This window comes from Labeo rohita, chromosome 3 (genome assembly GCF_022985175.1).
Source record: "Labeo rohita strain BAU-BD-2019 chromosome 3, IGBB_LRoh.1.0, whole genome shotgun sequence".
Lineage (NCBI taxonomy): Eukaryota > Metazoa > Chordata > Actinopteri > Cypriniformes > Cyprinidae > Labeo > Labeo rohita.
Genome location: NC_066871.1, coordinates 8,801,814 through 8,823,995, shown reverse-complemented (window position 1 = coordinate 8,823,995; position 22,182 = coordinate 8,801,814). Strand labels below are relative to the sequence as shown.

At 32.8% G+C, this 22,182-nt stretch overlaps 1 protein-coding gene across 3 annotated transcripts; it reads right to left on the bottom strand.

The window, feature by feature from the left end:
* Window positions 1–1,630: 1,630 nt before the first annotated feature.
* Window positions 1,631–21,524, bottom strand: pdpk1a (3-phosphoinositide dependent protein kinase 1a). 3 transcript variants are annotated; one of them, XM_051100250.1, is made up of 15 exons: window positions 21,408–21,524; window positions 11,695–11,919; window positions 11,534–11,576; window positions 11,317–11,454; window positions 11,066–11,210; window positions 10,865–10,962; window positions 10,492–10,567; window positions 10,344–10,412; window positions 9,837–9,933; window positions 9,576–9,749; window positions 7,653–7,733; window positions 7,255–7,451; window positions 6,875–6,932; window positions 6,543–6,695; window positions 1,631–3,085 (listed from the first exon to the last, which is right to left on the bottom strand). In XM_051100250.1, exons 1-15 carry the CDS (start codon window positions 21,429–21,431, stop codon window positions 2,993–2,995), a joined length of 1,671 nt encoding a protein of 556 aa, XP_050956207.1. In that variant the 5' UTR covers window positions 21,432–21,524; the 3' UTR covers window positions 1,631–2,992. The 3 variants fall into 3 exon arrangements, with proteins under 3 accessions (XP_050956207.1, XP_050956222.1, XP_050956214.1); XM_051100265.1 differs by lacking the exon at window positions 7,653–7,733 and having other exon boundaries at window positions 1,632–3,085; window positions 21,408–21,518; XM_051100257.1 differs by lacking the exons at window positions 7,653–7,733; window positions 21,408–21,524 and having other exon boundaries at window positions 1,632–3,085; window positions 11,695–11,985.
* Window positions 21,525–22,182: the final 658 nt, after the last annotated feature.

Below are 22,182 nucleotides of genomic sequence, written 5' to 3'. Positions count from 1 at the left end.
ATTTAAGCCAAAATTGTAAGATAAAGCCAAAATTATATAAAAAAAAAGTCAATTATGAGATAATGATTATGTCACATTTGTCAAAATTACAAATTACTATAAGATAAATGTAAAATATGGATATAAAAATTTGAAATGAAGTCACAGTTATGAGACTGAAAGTTAAAATTGTTATATAAAAGCCAATTATGACTATATATGACAAAGTCTAAATTATTAGATACAGAGTCATAATTATAGCATAAATGGTTGAAATAATAAATTCTATCAATGATAAATCCCAATTATGACATAGAAAGTAAAAAGTGCATTGTGCCTTAATGTAAACTTAACATTGTGTCCTGGCAGAAAATGACCTTTTAACAATTTTGACTTTTTTTTTTTTTTTTTTTTTGCAGTGCATAATTATGACATAAAAGTCAAACTTATGAGATAAATATTCATAATTATGAGATGCAAATCAAAACGATGTCAAAGTCAAAACTGTGAGATAAAATCAAAATTATAAGATAAAAAGTCAATTATGACATACTGTTAAATGTCATAAAATGACAATCATTATTTATTTATTCATTTATTTATTTAACAGTACCTTTTTCCTTTTTTTACGGTGAGATGCAAATCAAAATTGTTAATTTATGTCAAAATTGTATTTTTTACAGTACATACTTATGACATAAAAGTCAATTTATGAGATAAAAAGTCATAGTTATGAGATGCTAAGTTATGTCAGTTTGTCAAAATTTTAAGATTAAAAGTCAATTATGAGATAAAAAGAGATTATAAATTACTAAAAGATAAAAAGGATATGACATGACAAATACGACATAAAAATGTGAAATTATGAAATTTAAAGTTGAAATTGTTATATAAAAAGCCAATCACTATATAAAATTGATCACACGGACAAAAGTAAAAAATTATGAGATTAATTGTGAAAGGTGAATTGACTAAATATTGGCTTTTTCGTCTCTTTTGACTTGAATTGTGACTCATATTTATGACTTTTCATCTAAGAATCACAATTTTGACTTTTACATCATAATTATGATTTACAAAGGCACATTTCTTTTCGTATTTAGCGAAAATGGGCTTCCATCATGATATAGCTAGTGTTTATTTGGTTTAATCAGATCAACACTTAATAAATCAGAAGTAGAACAGTTTATATTTCAATGGCTTTGTTAAGTATAATGATCTAGTTCATATTTTTTTTTATGGTTTTATCAGATCATGTATCCGCTTCAGTGATATTACAGTGTAAATGATCGTGTTGACTGATGACTGATAATATGACTGATAATATAAAAGACAGTCTACTGAGTAGCAGGCATTTATCATCGCTTCCTGCTATTGCTACTGTATAAACTGAGATGTGTTTCTCATAGCTGTTGTTTTCCTATGTATGAAAGCCTGTGGGCATTCTCATGCTGTATATGTTTACCTAAGACCTGGAAAGCTGAATGGTGAGTTCATACAGTGTGACCTCATTTCAGCGCTGCGAGATGTCGAGAAATGTAAACAGCCAGCATGCATGAGAGAGCCAAATGTAAAAGACATGGAAAGTCTATTGGGAGCTGTTGTCTTAGCACTGCTGTCTCGCACATGCTACCAACACTCTGACAGAAAGAGAAGCAGAAAGATGTTACTCTTCATATACACTTTTATTATGAGACTTAACATGATTTCCCTCCTGGACATTCTTCAGTATCATTAAAGGTGCGCGGAAACCCCGAGGGCCTAAACAATGAATCTGATATCATTTACGTGGCCTGATTAGGACACGTAAAAATCTTGCAAAATATTACAGCCATCGTTCACATTCAGAGGTTTTACATCTCAATATTTACAACACGTGGCCCCTGAACGCGAGTCAATTTTAAAATCTCTGAATATTAGAATTTAAATAACATTAGGTACTACAGGCTGAGCCGCTGCCAGCAAATAATCTTATATAAGAATAAAATTATACAAGGTGCAAATCCAGTAACACTGCGTTACTCTCTGAATAATACATCATCTGTACATCACAGTTATATTCGTTGACAAACCTAGTCGAATTATAAATACACGATTGAACGATGCAAGGAGAAAACACGCTTGATTCTCACTTAGTTACAGCATTTTCGTCTGTCTGTGCTGGACCAACATCCTCTTAAATGTACAATAAAGTGGTCAAAAACAGCATCTGCAAACACGGCCCTTATTTACAGTTGCGATTCTCTTCACAGCTCAATTCCCGTAGGTATAACATCATATTTACACTGCAAGAGAGTGACCCCGGGACGACAAAACAAGAGTGTTGACAGCCATCCGCTTTTTGTTGCGACACCCAATGCTGCTCGCTTGCAGTGTATTCTGTGTAACGTACCTGATCAAGTACTTATTTTCAATCTAAACTGATGTTTATAAATAAAATATAATATAAAACAAATATAAACAGCAGATTTAAGGAACCCAGTGCAAGTTTCGCATGTGAAACCACAAAAAAATCCACTGCTGGGTACTAAATGTAACGGCTCAAAAGTGATCTTTTTCTGATGATAATAATTTCATGATATCATAGATGAACAACATGACTTAGAGAATAAATATAAATATATTAATCATTTGTGTATCAATTTAATATTTACTTGACCTGTAGGATTGTTTGAGTGTCCTCTATAGCTATCCTTATTATTTTAAAGGCAACAAATATTTGAGTGTTTTTTTTCCCCCAAGCTTTTAGGGATACTTTTTATGTATATACATATATATACACATATATAGTGTACAAACTGCTGATCTTTGACTTTATATTACACCTGCTAAATATGACAAAAACACTGCAAGCAAAACATCTTTTCTCTTCAAGAAGGAATATTGAAGCACTAGTCCCATAAAAGCACAGTTGACTTCCTGTTTGGTAGTTGAATGGTGAAGGGCTGAGACGTCTAAGACTTGCCTTGACTCTAGTGGTCTTCTGATGTCCCAGTATGCCAGTAGTCTGTTATTAGTGATATACTGTTCCCCACACCTCTTGAATCTTCTTACACCACTTGTCTGCATTGCCACTAGGATCCATTAGATAATATGTCCTGTTTGGCTGCATACGAGAAAACAATTAAAAGATTTAGCAGCATTTAGGAAAGTCCTAAAAAGTAAAACAATACTACTGTTTTTTCTTTGGATATGTAACCTTGGAACACCATGTTAATGCTATGTGTAAATCATATTTAGTAATCTTTCAGTATGATTCATTTATCAAAGTACCATGATATTACATTTAAAAGATTAGTTCAAGCAATAGTTTTTTATTTAATCAGAACAGATTTGAAAAAATGTAGCATTACATCACTTGCTCACCAATGGATTCTCTGCAGTGAATGGGTGCCGTCAGAATGAGAGTCCAAACAGCTGATAAAAACATCACAATAATCCACAAGTATCCTGTCCATCAATTAATGTCTTGTGAAGTGAAACTTTGAATGTTTGTAAAACTAATCCTGATTCAGACTAGGGGTGGGCGATAGGAATCTGTTTTAATTTGATTTTATGTTTATTGCCACATCAGCTTTATAGGCTATTTCATGGCAAACAAAGATTATATATTAAAAAAATGATACAATAGTACACAATACAAAAAAATTAAATAAACCAATTCTAAAACAAAGTGTACATTAAACTTCTATAAAAGATTCTTTAAATTTACTTTTGAAAAAATTGTAAAAGTTTTTCTGGGTCTATCTTATAAAACAAGTCCTTGAAGGAGAAGTATATGAAGAAAATATTTCAGCATTTTTCTCCATATAATGGACTGCTATGGTGCCCGCGAGTTTGAACTTCCAAAATGCAGTTTAAATGCGGCTTCAAACGATCCCAAATGCAGTTTTAAACGATCCCAGCCAAGGAAGAAGTGTCTTATCTAGCGAAACAATCAGATTTTTTAAAAATAATACAATTTATGTCGGCGCCGATAGCCTTGTGGGCAGCACGCCGACATACAGTGCCGTTGCGCTCCGGGCGTCCCATGTTCGAATCCCGACTCAAGGACCTTTCCCGATCCCACCCCCTGTCTCTCTCCCACTTCACTTCCTGTCAATTCTGATCTGTCCTATCACAATAAAGGCAAAAAAATGCTGATAAAAATAATAATAATAATAACACAATTTGTATATTTTTTATTGTCAGTCGCTTGTCTTGTCTTGCTCTGCCTGAACTCTGTTTTGTTCCGGTTCATGACAGTTAGGGTATGTTGAAAAACCCTCATCTCATGTTCACCCTCAACTTTAAAATCATCCTATATCGCTGTTTTGCCTTTTTTGTTAGAGGCGTTTGATCTTCTTTGCATGTTCACTTTGCAAAGACTGAGTCGGTACTTCTGCAGCGATGTAGGATGATTTTGAAATGATTTTTTGAAGTTGAGGGACAAAATACGATTGGAGTTTTTCAACAAACCCTAACTGTCTTGAGCCAGAATACACAGAGTTCAGGGAGAGAAAGGCAAAATGAGCATTTAAGAATAAAAAGTATTTAAATAGTATTTTTTAAAATGAAAATAGCCAATAGTTTCGCTAGATAAGACCCTTCTTCCTTGGCTGGGATCGTTTACAACCACATTTGGGATCGTTTGAAGCCGCATTTAAACTGCATTTTGGAAGTTCAAACTCGGGGCACTATAGCAGTCCATTATATGGTATAAAATGCAGAAATGTTTTCCTCAAAAAACACAATTTCTTTACGACTGAAGAAAGAAAGACATGAACATCTTGGATGACAAGGGGGTGAGTACATTATCTGTAAATCGTTGTTCTGGTAGTGGACTTCTCCTTTAAGAGTTTGTCCTGATAATAACCTTTGTCTCATGACATGAAATATTTGGCAGACCAAAAGCACATGCTTCACCATCAAGTGAGTCCCACAGTATTGACATTTTGGTGCTTCTTCACCAATCAATAAATGTACACGAGTTAATCTAGAACGTGGTTACACGCTCACATGATGTTGCTATGTCGCGTGGTCACGAAAACGTACGTTTGCATGCATTTTTAAGCATTGCAGAAGTGATTTTAAGCTGTTGAAACATAATCAGCAGTGAAAAAGAACTCATTTCACGATATGCGCGCACTGTCTGAGCGCACTGTTTCTGAATGCGGTCAGAGAGGCGCTCACACGTGAAGACGGTGTTCAAAGTGTGTGGGAGTATTGAACAGAGTTATTTTGTTTTGCATGTATCATCATAACCAGTAATTTAGGTCTTAAGTGAAAGTAAACAGCTGGGCAAGAAAACACACGTGTAACAGTATATTAGATCTGGCAGCTCTTAAAGTGACAGCAGTCTAAAATGTTCCTGTTGTCTATTATTTATGTTAATCAAACAACAAAAGAAAGAACATCTCACACTGCTCTTGACTAAATCACTTCTGTAACTTTAATAAAGAGAAATATATTTACACAGTAAAGAATATTTTATGTTTTTATACATTTGATTACTTGATACAATATATGTAGTAGGGCTGGGCGATTTTTCAGATTTTATCGATTAATTCGAACTTAATGTTTTGCTATTTTTTTTTTTTTTTTTTTTTACAAGTCAAGGAATCGCGATTTAGAATAGAAGCATTACCAAACGTTAAAATTAAACATTAAAATGATTTTTACTGGATTAGGAACTTAAATAAAGATCATGTTAAAGACCATGAAGATGTTTTGTAAAATTCCTATTGTAAATATATCAAAACTTAATTTTTGATTAGTATTATGCATTGCTAAGAACTTAACTAGGACAACTTTAAAGGCGATTTTCTCAATATTTTGATTTTTTTGCACCCTCAGATTTCAGACTGTCAAATAGATGTATCTCAGCCAAATATTGTCCTAACAAACCGCACATCAATGGAAAGCTTATTTATTCAGCTTCCAGATGATTTATAAATCTCAATTTAAAAAAAAAATTGACCACTTTGACTGGTTTTGTGGTCCTGGGTCACATATATGATGTGATTTGTTTAACATTGACAACTTCATGTGTGGTGCACTTGGAATAAAATTTTCTTTAGGGGTTAATAAAGAAAAAGTTACTTAAATCATGCTGTACTTACATTTTCAAATTGACTAGTTAAAAAAAATATATCAAGAATCTTTCTTTTTGCTTCACAAGATGTTAACTGATGGACTGGAGATGTTTGGATTACTTATTTGGATTATTATGACGTTTTTATCGGCTGTTTGGACTCTCACTCTGACGGCACCCATTCACTGCACTCACTGCAGGATCCATTGGCGAGCAGGTGATGTAATGCAAAATCTATCCAAATCTGTTAAGATTAATGAAAAAAAAAATCTACATCTTTGATGGCCTGAGGGTGTTTTTAAGTGAATTATTCCTTTAATACCATCCCTAAAGCTGCTAGAGAAAGCAAACCTTAATCAAATATCTATAACCTACAAAGCAACTATAGAAATATCTATATACAAAACTACCTATATATGTATAATATAATGTAATAAAAATCACTATATTAAAAAAAAGTACTAAATAAAAAAAAATCTATATTTTTTACCGTATGGACAAAAAAGGTCTTGAAATTTTTGGCCTCGGGACGCAACTCTGGAGACCATGGAATTTCCCCCTTTAGTACTTTATTCACAGGATCCACATAATATAGATGTGGCCCTTCTGTCAGTAAAAGCTGACGGCGTCGAGCAAACAGTCCCTGTGAAAAATAAACAAGAATGAGGCAAAAACATTCACTGTCATTACCAACTGCAGCCAAAAGAGGGTGCTATTTGTTTTTGTATTCAACTCTTAAAAAAAGAAAAGAAAAAGAAAAACATGCACCTGTTTTTCACTCTAGATACCATAAAAGATAAGAACCAGGGGGGAAAATATTACCTTTCGTTTGTCAACAGGTCCCATTTTATATATCAGGTTATTTTCAACAAACTGGTGCCTTTGAGACAGAAAAAATAGCAGATGTTAATGAATAACAAACTGACAGTTACTGCTACTCATGTTGTTGAAAACAGAACTGCAATGATCAAGAGTTCATTTTACAACATGCTATAAAAATCCTAACAGGAAATGCAGGAGATAAAAAAAAGGTCATTATTACCACATACACACGCAACCCTTTATAATCCCTATTACTATGTGTAAAAACAAAATGAGTGTGTTTAAACTGCGCTGTCACTACAGGATGGCAATTTAATATTTAACCAGAATGAACGTTTATGAGCAGGAAAACAAATTTCTGAATGAAGGTTATAGCATACCAAGGGTTGCCACTTGTTTGCTTCTGCAGCAGAAGTCGTTTCTCCTCGCTGGAGAACTGCAGGTCCAGCTCAAAGGAGTTGCTGTCCAGATCATGGATGTACTGCTCAATATTGCTGCAGGATCTCAGCGGGACGATCTGAAATGAGCTGGACGGGACCACTTGCAGGCTGCTGAACTGACTGAGGAGATCTTCATACTGTGGGATTCAAATAAAACAGCAAATCAGCAAAACAGCAAATCAGAGCTCACGATTTGACTGACTTTAGACACTTTAATATTTAACTTTCATTTAACCTCAAGTCGTGGCCGATTTTACTTTGTATCTCAGAGTGAAAAAGAATGTTAAATGAGAAAAAGATAGATGGCGGGCTTGATTTTAGCGCCGTCTCAAGCTCACAGGAGACTGACGGTCAGAGTAGAGGGAATAAGGATGTTCAGCACAAGCCGTCAATCTGACATCATTAGAAGATTCACCATTCTAGAGGGGAAGCAAATTTTCAGATTTTGTCTAGATTACGAAAACAAAGTAATTTTCTGTGGACTATTTTGCACCGATTAGTTGTTCACCACAAGACTAGTAATGTGTACTGACAAAGTAAATAGGATCAGTTTTGATTTCATCCAGACTTCAAAGAAACATGAAAAGGTATCTGTAATGTACTGTTAGGACCCAGTTTTTATAGACATAATTTTACAGTGTCATAAGGGGTCATGAACTGGGAAACCAAAATATAAGGTCATTGTACTATAAAAAACATTTTGTTAGTTTCAGAACTCAAAACGTTCTTGTTAGCCTGCTTCCACATCACTACTTGTTTGGCCCTGCCCACCGATTCATGCATGTAGTGTAAATAAAGACTGAAACTAAAAGACGATCCTGTGCAAAATATGTTGGATCCAACAGTAATGCTGCACCACACAAGTGTGAGTAACTGTTTTTATGTGCTCACTATTCCTTTGTCTGTTATTACAGATCGTTTGATATGTTCTGAGTATTTATGCATTTTTAACCTCACAGCAGTCCATTTATGAGCAATGTAGAATGTCAAACATGCACAACTGTTAGCCAGCCATAGCAGTGGGTGTTTATTTCCGTGTCTAAAATCTGCTATGGCTATTCAGCGTTCTGATGAGGTGGGGTCAAAATAGGACAGAGCATAGCCTATGACTTCTAAATTATTATGTTTTTTACGTACAAATCCTCAGAGAACAGTGCAAAATAATAAAAAAGGCAGTTCATGATCCCTTTAAAACAAAATGTATGAAACAAAAAGCAAAAAGCAAAGCATAACAAAACAAATCAAAAACACAATACAACAAAAACAACTAAACAAAACACAAAATAAACAAAAAGGAAAAAACAACAACAAACAAATCAAAACAGTATTGCAAACACAACAACAAAATAAAAACATAACATAAAACAACCAAACAAAACATGAAACAAAACAACAAAATAAAAACATAAAACAACCAGCTAAAACAAAAAAACAACAAAATGAACATAAAAACCAATCAAACCAAACACAAAACAAATAAAAACAACAAATAACCAAAGCAAACAAAAACAATAAATAAAAACATAATAAAACAACCAGACAAAACACAAAACAGATAAAAACAAAATAAAAACATAAAAAACAAACAAAAATAAATAAAATAAAAACATAGCAAAACAACCAGACAAAACACAAAGCAAACAAAAACAACAAAATAAAAAACATAAAAACATCCAAACCAAACAAAAACAACAAAACAAAAACAACAGAAATCAACCAAACAAATAAAAAAAAACACACAAAACGAACACAAACAATAAAATAAAAACGTAACAAAACAACCAGACAAAACACAAAACAAACAAAAACAATTATACAGAAACATTAAACAACCAAATAAAACACAAAACAAACAAAAACAACTAAATCAAAGCACAACATAAAACAACCAAACAAAACAAACAAAAACAATTAAAAAAATTAAAACAACCAGACAAAACTCAAAAAAAAAAAAACATGACAAAAACATCTAAACCAAACATAAAACAACAAAATAAAAACACAACATATAACAGCCAAACAAAACAAACAAAAACAATTAAAAAAAAACTTAAAACAACCAGATAAAACAAACAAAAACATCAAAATAAAAACATAATGAAAAACAAACAAAACAAACAAAAACATCAACATATAAACATAACAAAAACAACCAAACAAAACAAAAACACATCAAGCAAAAACAAACAAATCAAAACACTGTTTATATATGATTTTTCAAAGTATCGTGGATAATAAAAGGTATGATAAATCTAACTAACATTGCCATAGTAGTCTTCATCATCTTCAGCCATGGCTGGTAGGTAAGGCGTCAGCTTGGGTGGAGTCTGAACAGGCAAGTTCTCCCATGAGATTGTCTCAAAGAACATGTGGCCTTTCAGTGGATTGAACCCACCCATTTCCTCACATCCTAGCCGCTTTCTAGGGTCCAAAGACTGAAATCAGAAGGAAAACAATGAGTGTGCTTCACCACAGTCGTGCAACTGAAAATAATGACATGTGATGGAAACAAAGATTCTCACCAACAGTCGCTGCACCAGATCTTTAGCCTTAGGGAAGAACTTCTCAGGAAATTCATATTCAAGCTTGATTATCTTTTGGAAAATCAAGTACTCGTTCCTAATGAAAGACAATCGGTAAATGACTAATAGTGCTAAATCAATATCAACTGAGTGGGTGTGTAGTCTCACTAGCAGAGCTGAGAGAAAGGGAGTGAGAGGGTTAAATTAGTCACATGGCTGAATGTTTTGTTTTCAACAGCCGTTCAAGCCAATTTATTGGTTGTAATGTTACCAAAACGGCAAGCGGGTCATGTGACCCGGTGGTTGGGGTTTCCTCAGAAGCCCTCTGTACTGTCTACACAAACAAGTCATAAACACCAAAGCCAACACTTCCTGTTATTTCACACCATGTTTTTTAAAACTGCGATTACAGCAGTGATCAACCACCAGCACTTCAGCTCAAGTGCGAAACACCATCACATATTTTTAAACGTTAATCGAACTAAAACCGAATGATCAGTAACCTACCCGGCTCTAAACGGAGGTAATCCGGCAACCAGCTGGTAGATTATGCAACCCAGTGCCCAGAGGTCAGAACTGAAACAGAAACAGACAATTTTAATGCAACTTATTCACATCTTAATCTGCTAATATGTACATTAAAAAAAGCCAATACCTTTTGCAAGCTGATTTTTCCGTCAGCAGCTCTGGAGAAACATACTGTGCAGTGCCAACAAAAGAATTGGCTCTTGCTGTAAAGATAAATTTTGACATTAAGAGCAGATTCAGGTGGGCACAAATAGCATTACACATCTTCATTGACCATAACGGCGCTGACAATTCATATATGTGCATAACAAAAAATAAAAGACTGTCCCATATTTATGTTATCTGAGAGCTGTTATGAGTGTATCTATAGATAACAAACACTTCACGCTTGACCTACAAGAGGGTTAAAGGAAGTTAACGACAGTCGTTAGGAAAAAAAACAACAATAACCAGAGCAAAGCAATTCTATGAAATATTATGAAATAATAACAGTGCATTACTTTGAGCGCTGTCCGTCGACAACTGTTTTGCCGTCCCGAAATCCGTAATTTGAATGTGCATGTTTTCACTCAATAAAATGTTCTCCGGCTTAAGGTCCCTAAAATTAAAAAAAAAAAAAAAAAGTACAAATAAATATTTTAAAATGCATAAAGCAGTTATTTCCATTCAAAGTCACATTGTTAGTGAAAACTGTAAATTACCTGTGAATAATTCCCATTGCGTGCAAATACTCGAGTGCACAAACTATCTCAGAAGTGTAGAATCTTGTGCAAGTCTCATCAAATGAGCCTATTTTGCGAATGTATCTAAGTAATTCTCCATTCTTTGCATAACTGAGGGCGAAATCTGACGGATTAGAAGTTAAGAACATTTTAACAATGTAATAATGAGTTTAACAAACACAGACTTGATTTCATTTCACAGTTTCACAGCTCAACACCACAAAGGATACATAGTTTATGGGAATCTTGAAACGTGAAGAAGAGCTTTACGAAAAAGGGATGATCTATGCTTGACAATATATCCTTCTCTCTGATTACATAGTGTGCTTTATTCTCTTTCCTGATGTGATTCTTCTCTAGAATCTTCACTGGAAAACATATTGACATCAGGTTAGATGAAATGAAATAAAATGAAATGAAATAAAATAAAATAAAATTGGCCATTACTTGCATATTCTTTTCCTGTGGCCAGTTCCTTCGCAAGCACAACCTGCAATTCAAATATGTTCAGCTGTTATAACTGGATATTTCTTATTAAAACTGTTAATTATTAACTAATTCTTAAAGATTTAATTGCAAAATCCGTTAAAACAAAACTCTGTACGCACCGTTGAGAAGGAACCCTCTCCTAAAATTTTGCCAAAGCTGAAATCCTCCTTCTTGCGTGATTGCGGAGGCTTGATGGTAGACGTCTTTGGCTGAGCGCTTGCCTCACCCCCGCGGACCTCCATGCTGAGACAGTGAGGAAGGTTGGAGTTGAGCTGAGTCCTTACCATTGATGAAGAAGCACAGGAGCACAACACCACGCTAGGCTGGATGGGAGCAGCATCGTACTGAGCGAGCAAAACACACACAGAGAGCAAACATGACACAGACTCAGACATGCGGGTGCATGTGCAATGAGGAACAAAACCACCTTGGAGGCAGTAACCAGCAGCTGATAAAGTACAGTAGAGCTTCCGCAGAGAGGGAGGGCTGTGTTTGTTTTCACCCAGGATTACGAGTACTCAAATTCATTCACTCAGACCTGCCTTTGTTTACGCTGGAGAGAACGCAAAATATTTACCCTGCTGAAGTTACAAAAACATCATTTCTGCGCCGCGCTGTTAAGCCTAACCACACTTTAGATGCTAAACCACATGTACTGTACTTGAAACTCGTGAGGTGATGGTTTGAAGGTGCTCTCAGTCATTTTTTACTTATTAATAACTTAATTCATCATAATGCCTCCTTCAGTGATTCCTCTCGCATCAAAAATCGAAGAGCATTTTTTGTTCGGAACTGTTTTAAACTGGCTTTGAGTTTGTGCATATTTCTCTCCTGATTCAGGCAAGGTGACTTTTTTTTCAGAAAGCAGTTATTATGAATCGAGGACTTGTATTTTAAAAAACTTCTTAATGATGGATTTGTTTCTTACAAATTTGCAGCTTTTCACTTCACATGATGTTAAATGATGGATTGGAGTCGTGTGGATTACTTATTGCAATGTTTTTAATCAGCTGTTTGGACTCTCATTCTGACGGCACCCATTCACTGCTGAGGAACTATTGGTGTTTAAGTGATGCAATGCTAAATTAAAATATTTCCAACTTTGATGGAGAAACAAACTCATCTACTGTACATCTCGGATGACCTGAGTTTAGGTTAGTCCATTTTTGGCACATTTTTATTTTTGGATGAAGATTATTAATATTATTAATAATTTAATTATCAATATTATTATTAATAATTTAATTCATAATAATGCTTCCTTCAGTGATTCCTCTCACATCACAATCCACCAACATATTTTGTTTGGAACTGATTTTGAAAAGGCTTTGCTTGTAAGAAATGCAAGAGAAAGCAGTATTCTGAATAGAGGACTAATATTTTTGCTGGAAGCAACTTTAAAATGTCTTAATGATGGACTTGTTTCTTACAAACATGTAGCTTTTTACTTCACATGATGTTAACTGATGGACTAGATTTGTGTGGATTACATATTGTGCTGTTTTAATCAGTTTAATTTGCTCAGAGTCGGTAAAATGATCCGAACTTCCCATCACTACTATGAATCAAGTGTAAGTTCATTGTCTGTGTACTGAGTATGGCGAAAAACTCCATCTTATTTTCTCCTACAACTTGAGAGGAGGACATCGTTGTACCTGTGATGTGATTCAATAGTACGTAGCGCTGTGAACGCACATCCCAGAGCCTGTGCTACACAAGCTTTTGTACTTAAAAAGTATAAAAATGTTTATTTTCCGAAAAAAAATTACTGATTGTTTCACTAGATAAGACACTTCTCCCTCGGCTGGGATCATTTAGAGCCCTTTGAAGCTGCATTTAAACTACATTTTGGAAGTTCAAAATCGGGCCACCAATAAAGTCCATTATATGGAAAAAAATCCTGAAATGTTTTCCTCAAAAACCATAATTTCTTCACGACTGAAGAAAGAAAGACATGAACATCTTGGATGACAAGGGGGTGAGTAAATTATTTGTGAATTGTTGCTCTGGAAGTGGACTTCTCCTTTAAGTTTGGCCAAATTGTCATATCTGGGTGAAGATTGGGTGCTGTTATTTATAATTTAATCAATAATAATGCTTCCTTCAGAATGTTTCCTTGTAAGAAGTGCTTAGTCTGTGCATATTTCTCTCCTGATTCAGACATTTTTTTCACTGGAGGAAGTTGTATTATGAATTGATGTCTCATATTTTTGCTGGAAGCGACATTAAAATGTCTTGATGGATTTGTTTCTTACAAACTTGCAGTTTTAAATTTCTGAGTAAAGATTGGGTGCTATTATTAATAATTTAATTCGCAATAATGCCTCCTTCATTGATTCCTCTCACTTCACAATCCACCAACATATTTAAATTGGAACTGTTTTTGAAAAAGCTTTGCTTGTAAGCAGTGCTTGATCTGTGCATATTTCTCTCCTGATTCAGACAAGGCTCTTTTTTTGTTTACAGGAGAAAACAATTATGAATAGAGGACTCATATTTTTCTTTCTTCAATAAAAAAGTCCATCTCCTGTTATTCTCTCACATCAAAATCCACCAACATATTGTATTTGGAACTCTTTTTGCTCGTAAACAATGCTTGATCTGTGCATATTTCTCTCCTGATTCAGACGAGGCAACTTTTCCACTGGAGAAAGCAGTATTACGAATTGACTTTTTGCTGGAAGCAACAATAAAAATGTCGTAATGATGGATTTGATTCTTAAAAACATGGAGAGTTTCACTTCACAAGACGTTAATTAATGGACTGGAGTCGTGTGGATTATTATTGCGATGTTTTTATCAGCTGTTTGGACGCTCATTCTGACGGCACCCATTCACTGTAGTGGATCCATTAGTGAGCAAGTGATGTAATGCTAAATATTTCCAAATCTGATGAAGAAACAAAATCATCTGTTGTATATCTTGAGTCAATTTTGGACAAATTTCCATGTATAGGGTGAAGATTGGGTGCTGTTACTTTAAGTAACATCCAAGCAAGTACAGTAGAGTACAGTTCATGTACAGTTCTTTCTTGTACGCAAATCTATTTCTTTATTGGTTAATTGTAAATGCTATTTTATGGTAATATGGGGCAATATGGCATTCAGTCTGATTATGATTAATAATTATGACTTCAGAAAGAGGAATCTGAGAGACAAGACTAATCATAATGCAACCATCCAATTAAGAGTGTTTTGTTTAGTGACCTGCAAGAATTAAGTCTTAAAGGGACAGTTCATTCATAAATGAAAATCCTGTCATCATCTACTCACCCTCAAGTTGTTTCAACCCTGTATAAGTTTATTTCTTCTGTTGAAGACAAAAGAAGATATTTTGAGGAAAAAAAAGAAAGAAAATGAAAAAGAAAAGAAAAAAGGTTAATGGTCCCCATTGATTATCACAGTATTTTTTTCATACTATAGAAGACAATGGGGACCATCATTACCCATATTCTTCAAAATATCTTCTTTTGTGTTCATCAAAAATAAAGAAACTCTGTATGAGTTTGGATTAACCTAATATGGTTTGGGTTGAGTAAATGATGAAAGAATTTTCATTTTTGGGTGACCTATCCTTTTAAAGACTTATACATCTCTTATATACATACAGGGTTATGTCTGTATCAACATGAGGCAGTTTTAGCTTTAAGATAACACCCAAAGCCATGCAAATAAAGGAAGACCTGCTTCCCCACAGCAGGTTGATCACTCCTCATTTGTTTACTATGAGAAATGTGGAGAGAGAAAAAAAACATATTCTAACAGGTTCTGTTATTAGTGTAAAACCCTGGTACTTTCCAGACACCTGCTACATAACTTCTCCAATACCACTATGCCAAACAAACTCAACCACAGAAACTAAAGAGGACTGTCCCCTTGCCTGTAACTGACAGCATGGATGCTACAGGAGCTTCACGTATAGAAAAAATAGAAATCATGCCATATACACATGGATTAATGACATATTAAAAGCTAGAAGGAATTTAACTGTCCGCAAACAGCACTCAGAGAAAAGTACTAAAATAAGATCTCAGACATGCAGCACCAGTCTCTTTTTTTTATAACTAGAACTATTTTTATTTTATTTTATTTGAATATTTATTTATTGAAACATTTCTGAATAATAGTATTTTTGAAGTCATCAATAGTATGAAAAAATGCATTATGCAGTGACAAAAAAGGTGCATCCTGGGATGCTTTTTGGCCAAATCTTAATTCTTAGAATTATATATTTATGTATTTAAATTATCAAAATATGTACTGTCAAATAATAATAAACTCATATATTTACAATATATAAACTCAAAATTATGAGATACTAAGCCATAATTATGAGACAATTAAAAAGTCAAAATTATGAGATACAAAATCATAATTATGACTGCTATAAATGACTTTGACTGTTTGTGTAATAATTTCTGCTTTATCTCATAATTATGACTATCCAACTTTAATATCATATTATGAGATACAAAATATGACATTAAGCCATAATGGCTTTGTATATCATAATTATGACTGTCATAATTTCGTCTTTATCTCATTAATATAAACATCTCATTTAATTAGAATTTTTATCTCTATGTGTGCAACACCTGTCAAAAGTTTTCAAACACCTCCTAATTATTTTTTTATTACTATTTTATTTATTTAAACATTTCTGCATAACAGTATTTTGAATAATATTTTTGAAGTCAGCAAAAGTATTAAAATATTTTTGCCCATTTTTGGTTCACCAGCCAGTCCCAATAATCTTAATTCTTAGAATTATATATTTATGTATTTCAATTATCCAAATATGTACTCTCAAATAATATCCAAAATACAAGAAAGCCATTTCCTCCACATGAAGTCATGCTTTGGTAAATCATAATTATTACATAAAATGTCAAACTTATGAGATACTAAGCCATAATTATGAGAAGATTAAAAAAGTCAAAATTATGAGATACAAAATATTTTAAGTCATAATTACTTTGTATGTCATAATTTTGAGTTTTTGAAAATGCCACGTCCAGCACCAGTCAAAAGTTTTCACAAAAGTTTTCTAATTCTTTTTTATTACTTTATTTATTTATTTATTTATTTATTTATTTATTTAAACAATTCTGAATAATAGCATTTCAAATAATATTTTTTTTTTATATTTCAATAGTATTTTTGCCACTTTTTCACCAGCCAGTTCAAATAAACTTAATTCTTAGAATTATATATTTATGTATTTAAATTATCGAAATATGTGCTGTCAAATAATATCTAGAATACATGAAAGCTATTTCCTCCACATAAAGCCATGCTTTGGTAAATAAAAATGATGATGTAAAATTTAAAATTTACAACATATAAAGTCAAAATTATGAGATACTAAGCCATCATTATGAGAAGATTAAAAAAGTCAAAATTATAAGATACAATATATGACATTTTAAGTCACAATTACTTTGTATGTCATCATTTTTATTTTTATCTTCACATGTTCCACATGTGCAGCACCAGTCAAGTTTTCACAAAAGTCTTCTAATTCTTTTTATTACTTTATTTATTTATTTAAACAATTCTGAATAGTATTTCAAATAATATTTTTTTTTAATATTTCAATAGTATGAAAAATGCAGTATGCAGTCACAAAAAGGTGCGTCCTGGGATGCATTTTTGCCACTTTTGGTTCACCAGCCAGTTCAAATAAACTTAATTCTTAGAATTATATATTTATGTATTTAAATTATCGAAATATGTGATGTCAAAAAATATTGCGATTACCTGAAAGCCATTCCCTCCACATAAAGTCATGCTTAGTCAACACAGAAAGTCAAAATAGTGAGATACAAAATATATTACATTTTAAGTCATAATTACTTTAAATGTCATCATTTTGACTGTCTTTTTATTACAATTTTTTTATCATTTATTTAAACATTTCTGAATAATAGGATTTCAAATACTATTTTATTTTTATTTTATTTTATTTGAATATTTATTTATTTAAACTTTTCTGAATAATAGTAATTGTAAATGCATTATACAGTGACAAAAAGGTGCATCCTGGGATGCTTTTTGGTCATTTTGGTTCACCAGCCAGTCCAAATAACCTTAATTCTTAGAATTATATATTTATCTAAATTATCAAAATATGTACTGTCAAATAATCGCTCAAATACATGAAAGCCATTTCCTCCACATAAAGTCTTTGGTAAATCATAAGATGTCATATTTACAACATAAAAAGTCAAAATTATGAAACACTAAGCCATAATTATGAGAAGATTAAAAAGTCATAAATATGAGATAAAATATATGACCATTTAGGTCATAATTACTTTCACATTAATAACTTTGACTGTTTGTTTTGGCTTTACTCAATCAAATTTAATTTTACTTGTTATCTCATAATGACTTAGTATCTCATCATGTCTGTCACACTTATGTTTTACCAAAGGTTTTTATTTAAAAATTAGATTTCAATTAAATATTGGATTTATGACGGCGCCATGGTTAGTGCGCCGACATATTGGCGGCGACCCGAGTTCGATTCCCATCTCGAGGTCCTTTGCCGATCCCACCCCTTCTCTCCACCCAATACTTTCCTACTGCCCTATCTAATAAAAGGCATAAAAAGCCCAAAAATATAACGAAAAAAATAATAAATAAAAAAAAATACTGAATTGATAGAAAAACACACACATAGACATTTTGTTTGTCAGAATATAAGATCATGAGAAACTTGTTTTGCAGTGTGTGTTTGTAAAAGGATCAGCTATCTGAACAGATACTTCAAGTATTAACAATAAACATCACTTCCTTTATGACACATTAATAATATAAATGGGAGTGGCATAAACACAATGGCTAAAACAACAATAACAATTCCAAGCTGTGGAATAAGCCCTCCGCCTCCCTCAGGATCAATGCTATCAAAATAGCGTACTACGCTGTAATCTGATCGCACAATGGACATCTTTCCTGGAAGTCGCATTTAAAACTAGATTAGGAAGTCGAGTTTTGATAGAGTCAACAAGTTCAATACTCTGACATGGCATCAGCCAGCACTGGGTGACTTAAAAAGCAAACAGTGGCACTGTATGCATGACAGAACACTATAGTAAAGGTTGACAGGCTGCCAAAATAAGCGTGAATGCAAACAAGTTGGTTACCCTGGTCATAAAGTGCCTTCACAAGGAAAATAAATTCAGAAAGGTCTAGACAGTGCTTTTATGTTTCAAAACACAAATCATAATGCAACACAGCGAGAGACAGATGACAGCTTATCTGTAAACAGTGTCTAGCCTGTCTGCATATTACTGTTAAGCATTTGTGAGACACTAAGCGACACTGTCTCTGTACATGCCTAATATGTTGAGACATACAAGCTGCAAATGTCAGATCGTATCTTTAAGACTGTAAACACTTGTTCAGCACACACACAGCCACAATGACTTTGACTGTTTCATTCAGTGCATTTGTAGGTAAGATGCAGCATGAATTTCCTGCATGCGCTGTGGCTCATTATCAAATACGTGGTCACATAAACAACATCCTAACACAGATTAGAAACACAGTTTGCCTAGTACAGCTGCATCTAAGTAATTTCAGTATTTATTAGCATGATATTGATCTTGAGGAAATATATACAGGGACTTTTTTGGCCGCTGAATTTTAGTTATTACTTAAATCTTAGAACGGATTATTTACATTATAATTTTTTACTGCCAAATCGTCTGTAATACATTAAAGTCCATTTCTGACACATGAAGTCATGCTTAAAAATGTCAAAATTACAACATATAAAAAACATACTAAGCCATAATTACGAGAAGATAAACATTCAAAATTACAAGATCGAAAGAACAACTCTACATGTCATTATTACTTAGTATGTCATAAGTTTAACTGTCGTAATGATGTAATATTGCATAATTTTGCCTTAGTTGACTCAGTATCTCATATTTCTAGGGCTGTCAAACTATTAATCGTGATTAATCGCATTCAAAATAAAAGTTTGTTTACATACAATATGTGTGTTTACTGTGTATATTTATTATGTATATATAAATACACACACATGTATATATTTAAAAACATATATTTATATGTATTTGTACTTGTATATAATTTAGATTACATATAAAAATCTTATATATAAATTTAATATATTTTTCCTTAGTATAGACATGTATTTGTGAGTATTTATTTATATATAATAAATAATCTTATAATAATAAGAATAATAATAATAATAAATATACACAGTGTATAAATATAGTATGTAATATATATATATATATATATATATATATATATATATATATTAATCGTTTGACAGCCCTACGTATGTCTATTTCATAATACTGATTTAACATAATAATATATTTTTTTTAATGTGGGGGGAATATGCTTTCATACTAAAAAGACACAAAATTTAATAATGAAATTTACATGATACTATTTAAGATTTTATTCATCTCCATAATTCTTCCAGGTTTTCTATGTCCATTAGCATAAAGAGCAACCAATGTCCTAAAAAAATAAGGTTCATTAGTTAACATTTATTCATCTTCGTTAATATTAATTTCAGCCTTTTTATCAGCATTGTTAACATTAATGCACTGTGAACTTAACATTAACACAGATTAATAAATAGCGTAATGAATGTATTGTTCATTATTTGTTCATGTTAGTTAATACATTAACTAATGTTAACAAATGACAGCTTACTGTAAATTGTTACCAAATTAATTTTTTTAGTTTGTTTCAACAAGAGTCCTAAAAAATGCAAAATGTAACTTTAAAACACCTTTAAAAAAATTCTAACTTATTTGACATTTTGTTTTCAATCAAGAAAAAACAGAATTGTCAGTAGCGCTACAATACGGTGTCATTTGTTAACATTAGTTAACGTATTAACTAACATGAACAAACAATGAACAATACAATTATTATACTGTTTAATAATCTTTGTTTATGTTAGTTAATAAACATAGTCATTCAATGTTTGTTCATATTAGTAAGTAACTAATGTTAACAACTGTGATTTTAATAATGCGTTAGTAAATTCTGAAATTAACATAAGCTTAAATACTGCAGAAGTATTGTTTATTTTTAGTTCATGTAACTAATGTTAACTAATGGCTCTTACTGTAAAGTGTTACAGCGTTCGTGTTAAGCAATATTTGTTTACAATTCGCATCTGCTGTAAAGCAGTGGAGTAACTAGTCTTTTGAGGTGGATTATCTCGTGTACGGCTGGTTACATTTCTACGGTGTTGTTTGTCAAGTGAACAGGTCTCTAGTGAGAGCCCTTTCATGAGGTGACTGTACGGACACCTTAAACAAATTAAACAAATCCATCATTAACCGACTCTGCGTTGCTGCGTCACTTCCTCTGGCATGTTCACTAGCACTGCTGTTTGTTTTTAGCCTGTCAGCTGACAAACTGCATAGGCTATCAAAACAACCACAGTAATTAAAAAAAAAAACACTGTATGTAACTAATGACATCGCTACGTGTAATAACGATGAGCTATGTTAAAGCACGGGTTTTATTTTTTATTTTTTATAACATAATAAATATGAATGCTGAAACAAATAAGCCCGTGCCCTTCGTTTTCTTTTTTTTTCTCAAAAACGCCTAAACAAACTAATTACTTAAATTAAGTGAATTATATTTGCAGCGTAAAACTTACTAAAGTGAAACCCCTCCCAAAACACTAAGCTGCTTAGCTAGAAGAAGATAGCAACTGGCTAATTTAAACAGTGTAAATAAAGATGCGGTTTCAGGACATCCCATCGTTCAGTGTTACTCGAGATATTACGTTGTATCTTTCATCATATACTCACGGCTTGGCTCTTGGTCTTTGCCATGGACGTTTTCAGGCAGATGTGTCAGTAATGTTGTCATTACAGAGCTGTAGTGGACGGCCGCTGCTGCGTCGCTCCTGCCAGCTCTGACGTCACACCACAACAAGCTCTCATGCAGCGGAGAGGCGTGAGAAGCGCAGTACTGACTCCAGACCGCAGAGGGCAGCACAGCACAGGGAATGAGGGCGAGACTGTCTTCTGACGACCGTAATCCATCGCTCTGTTTCAGTGGTCCTCAATTACAGTCCCGGAGTACCACTGCTCTGCACATTTAGTATGTCTCTCTTATAAAAGTTTACCCTCTTAGAGGTCATTTATGTATGTATGTATGTATTTATGTATGTATGTATCTATTTATTTATTTATTTATTACTTTCTCCCATTTACCTCTATAAAAGTTCACTCTCTTAATTTTATTTATGTATTTATTTATTTATTTATTTATTTATCTCTCTCTCCCATTTACCTCTATAGAAGTTCACTCTCTTAGTTTTATTTATTTATTTATTTATCTCTCTCTCTCCCATTTACCTCTATAGAAGTTCACTCTTTTAAAGTTTATTTATTTATTTATTTATTTATCTCTCTCTCTCCCATTTACCTCTATAGAAGTTCACTCTTTTAAAGTTTATTTATTTATTTATTTATTTATCTCTCTCTCCCATTTACCTCTATAAAAGTTCACTCTCTTATTTATTTATTTATTTATTTATTTATTTATTTATCTCTCTCCCATTTACCTCTATAGAAGTTC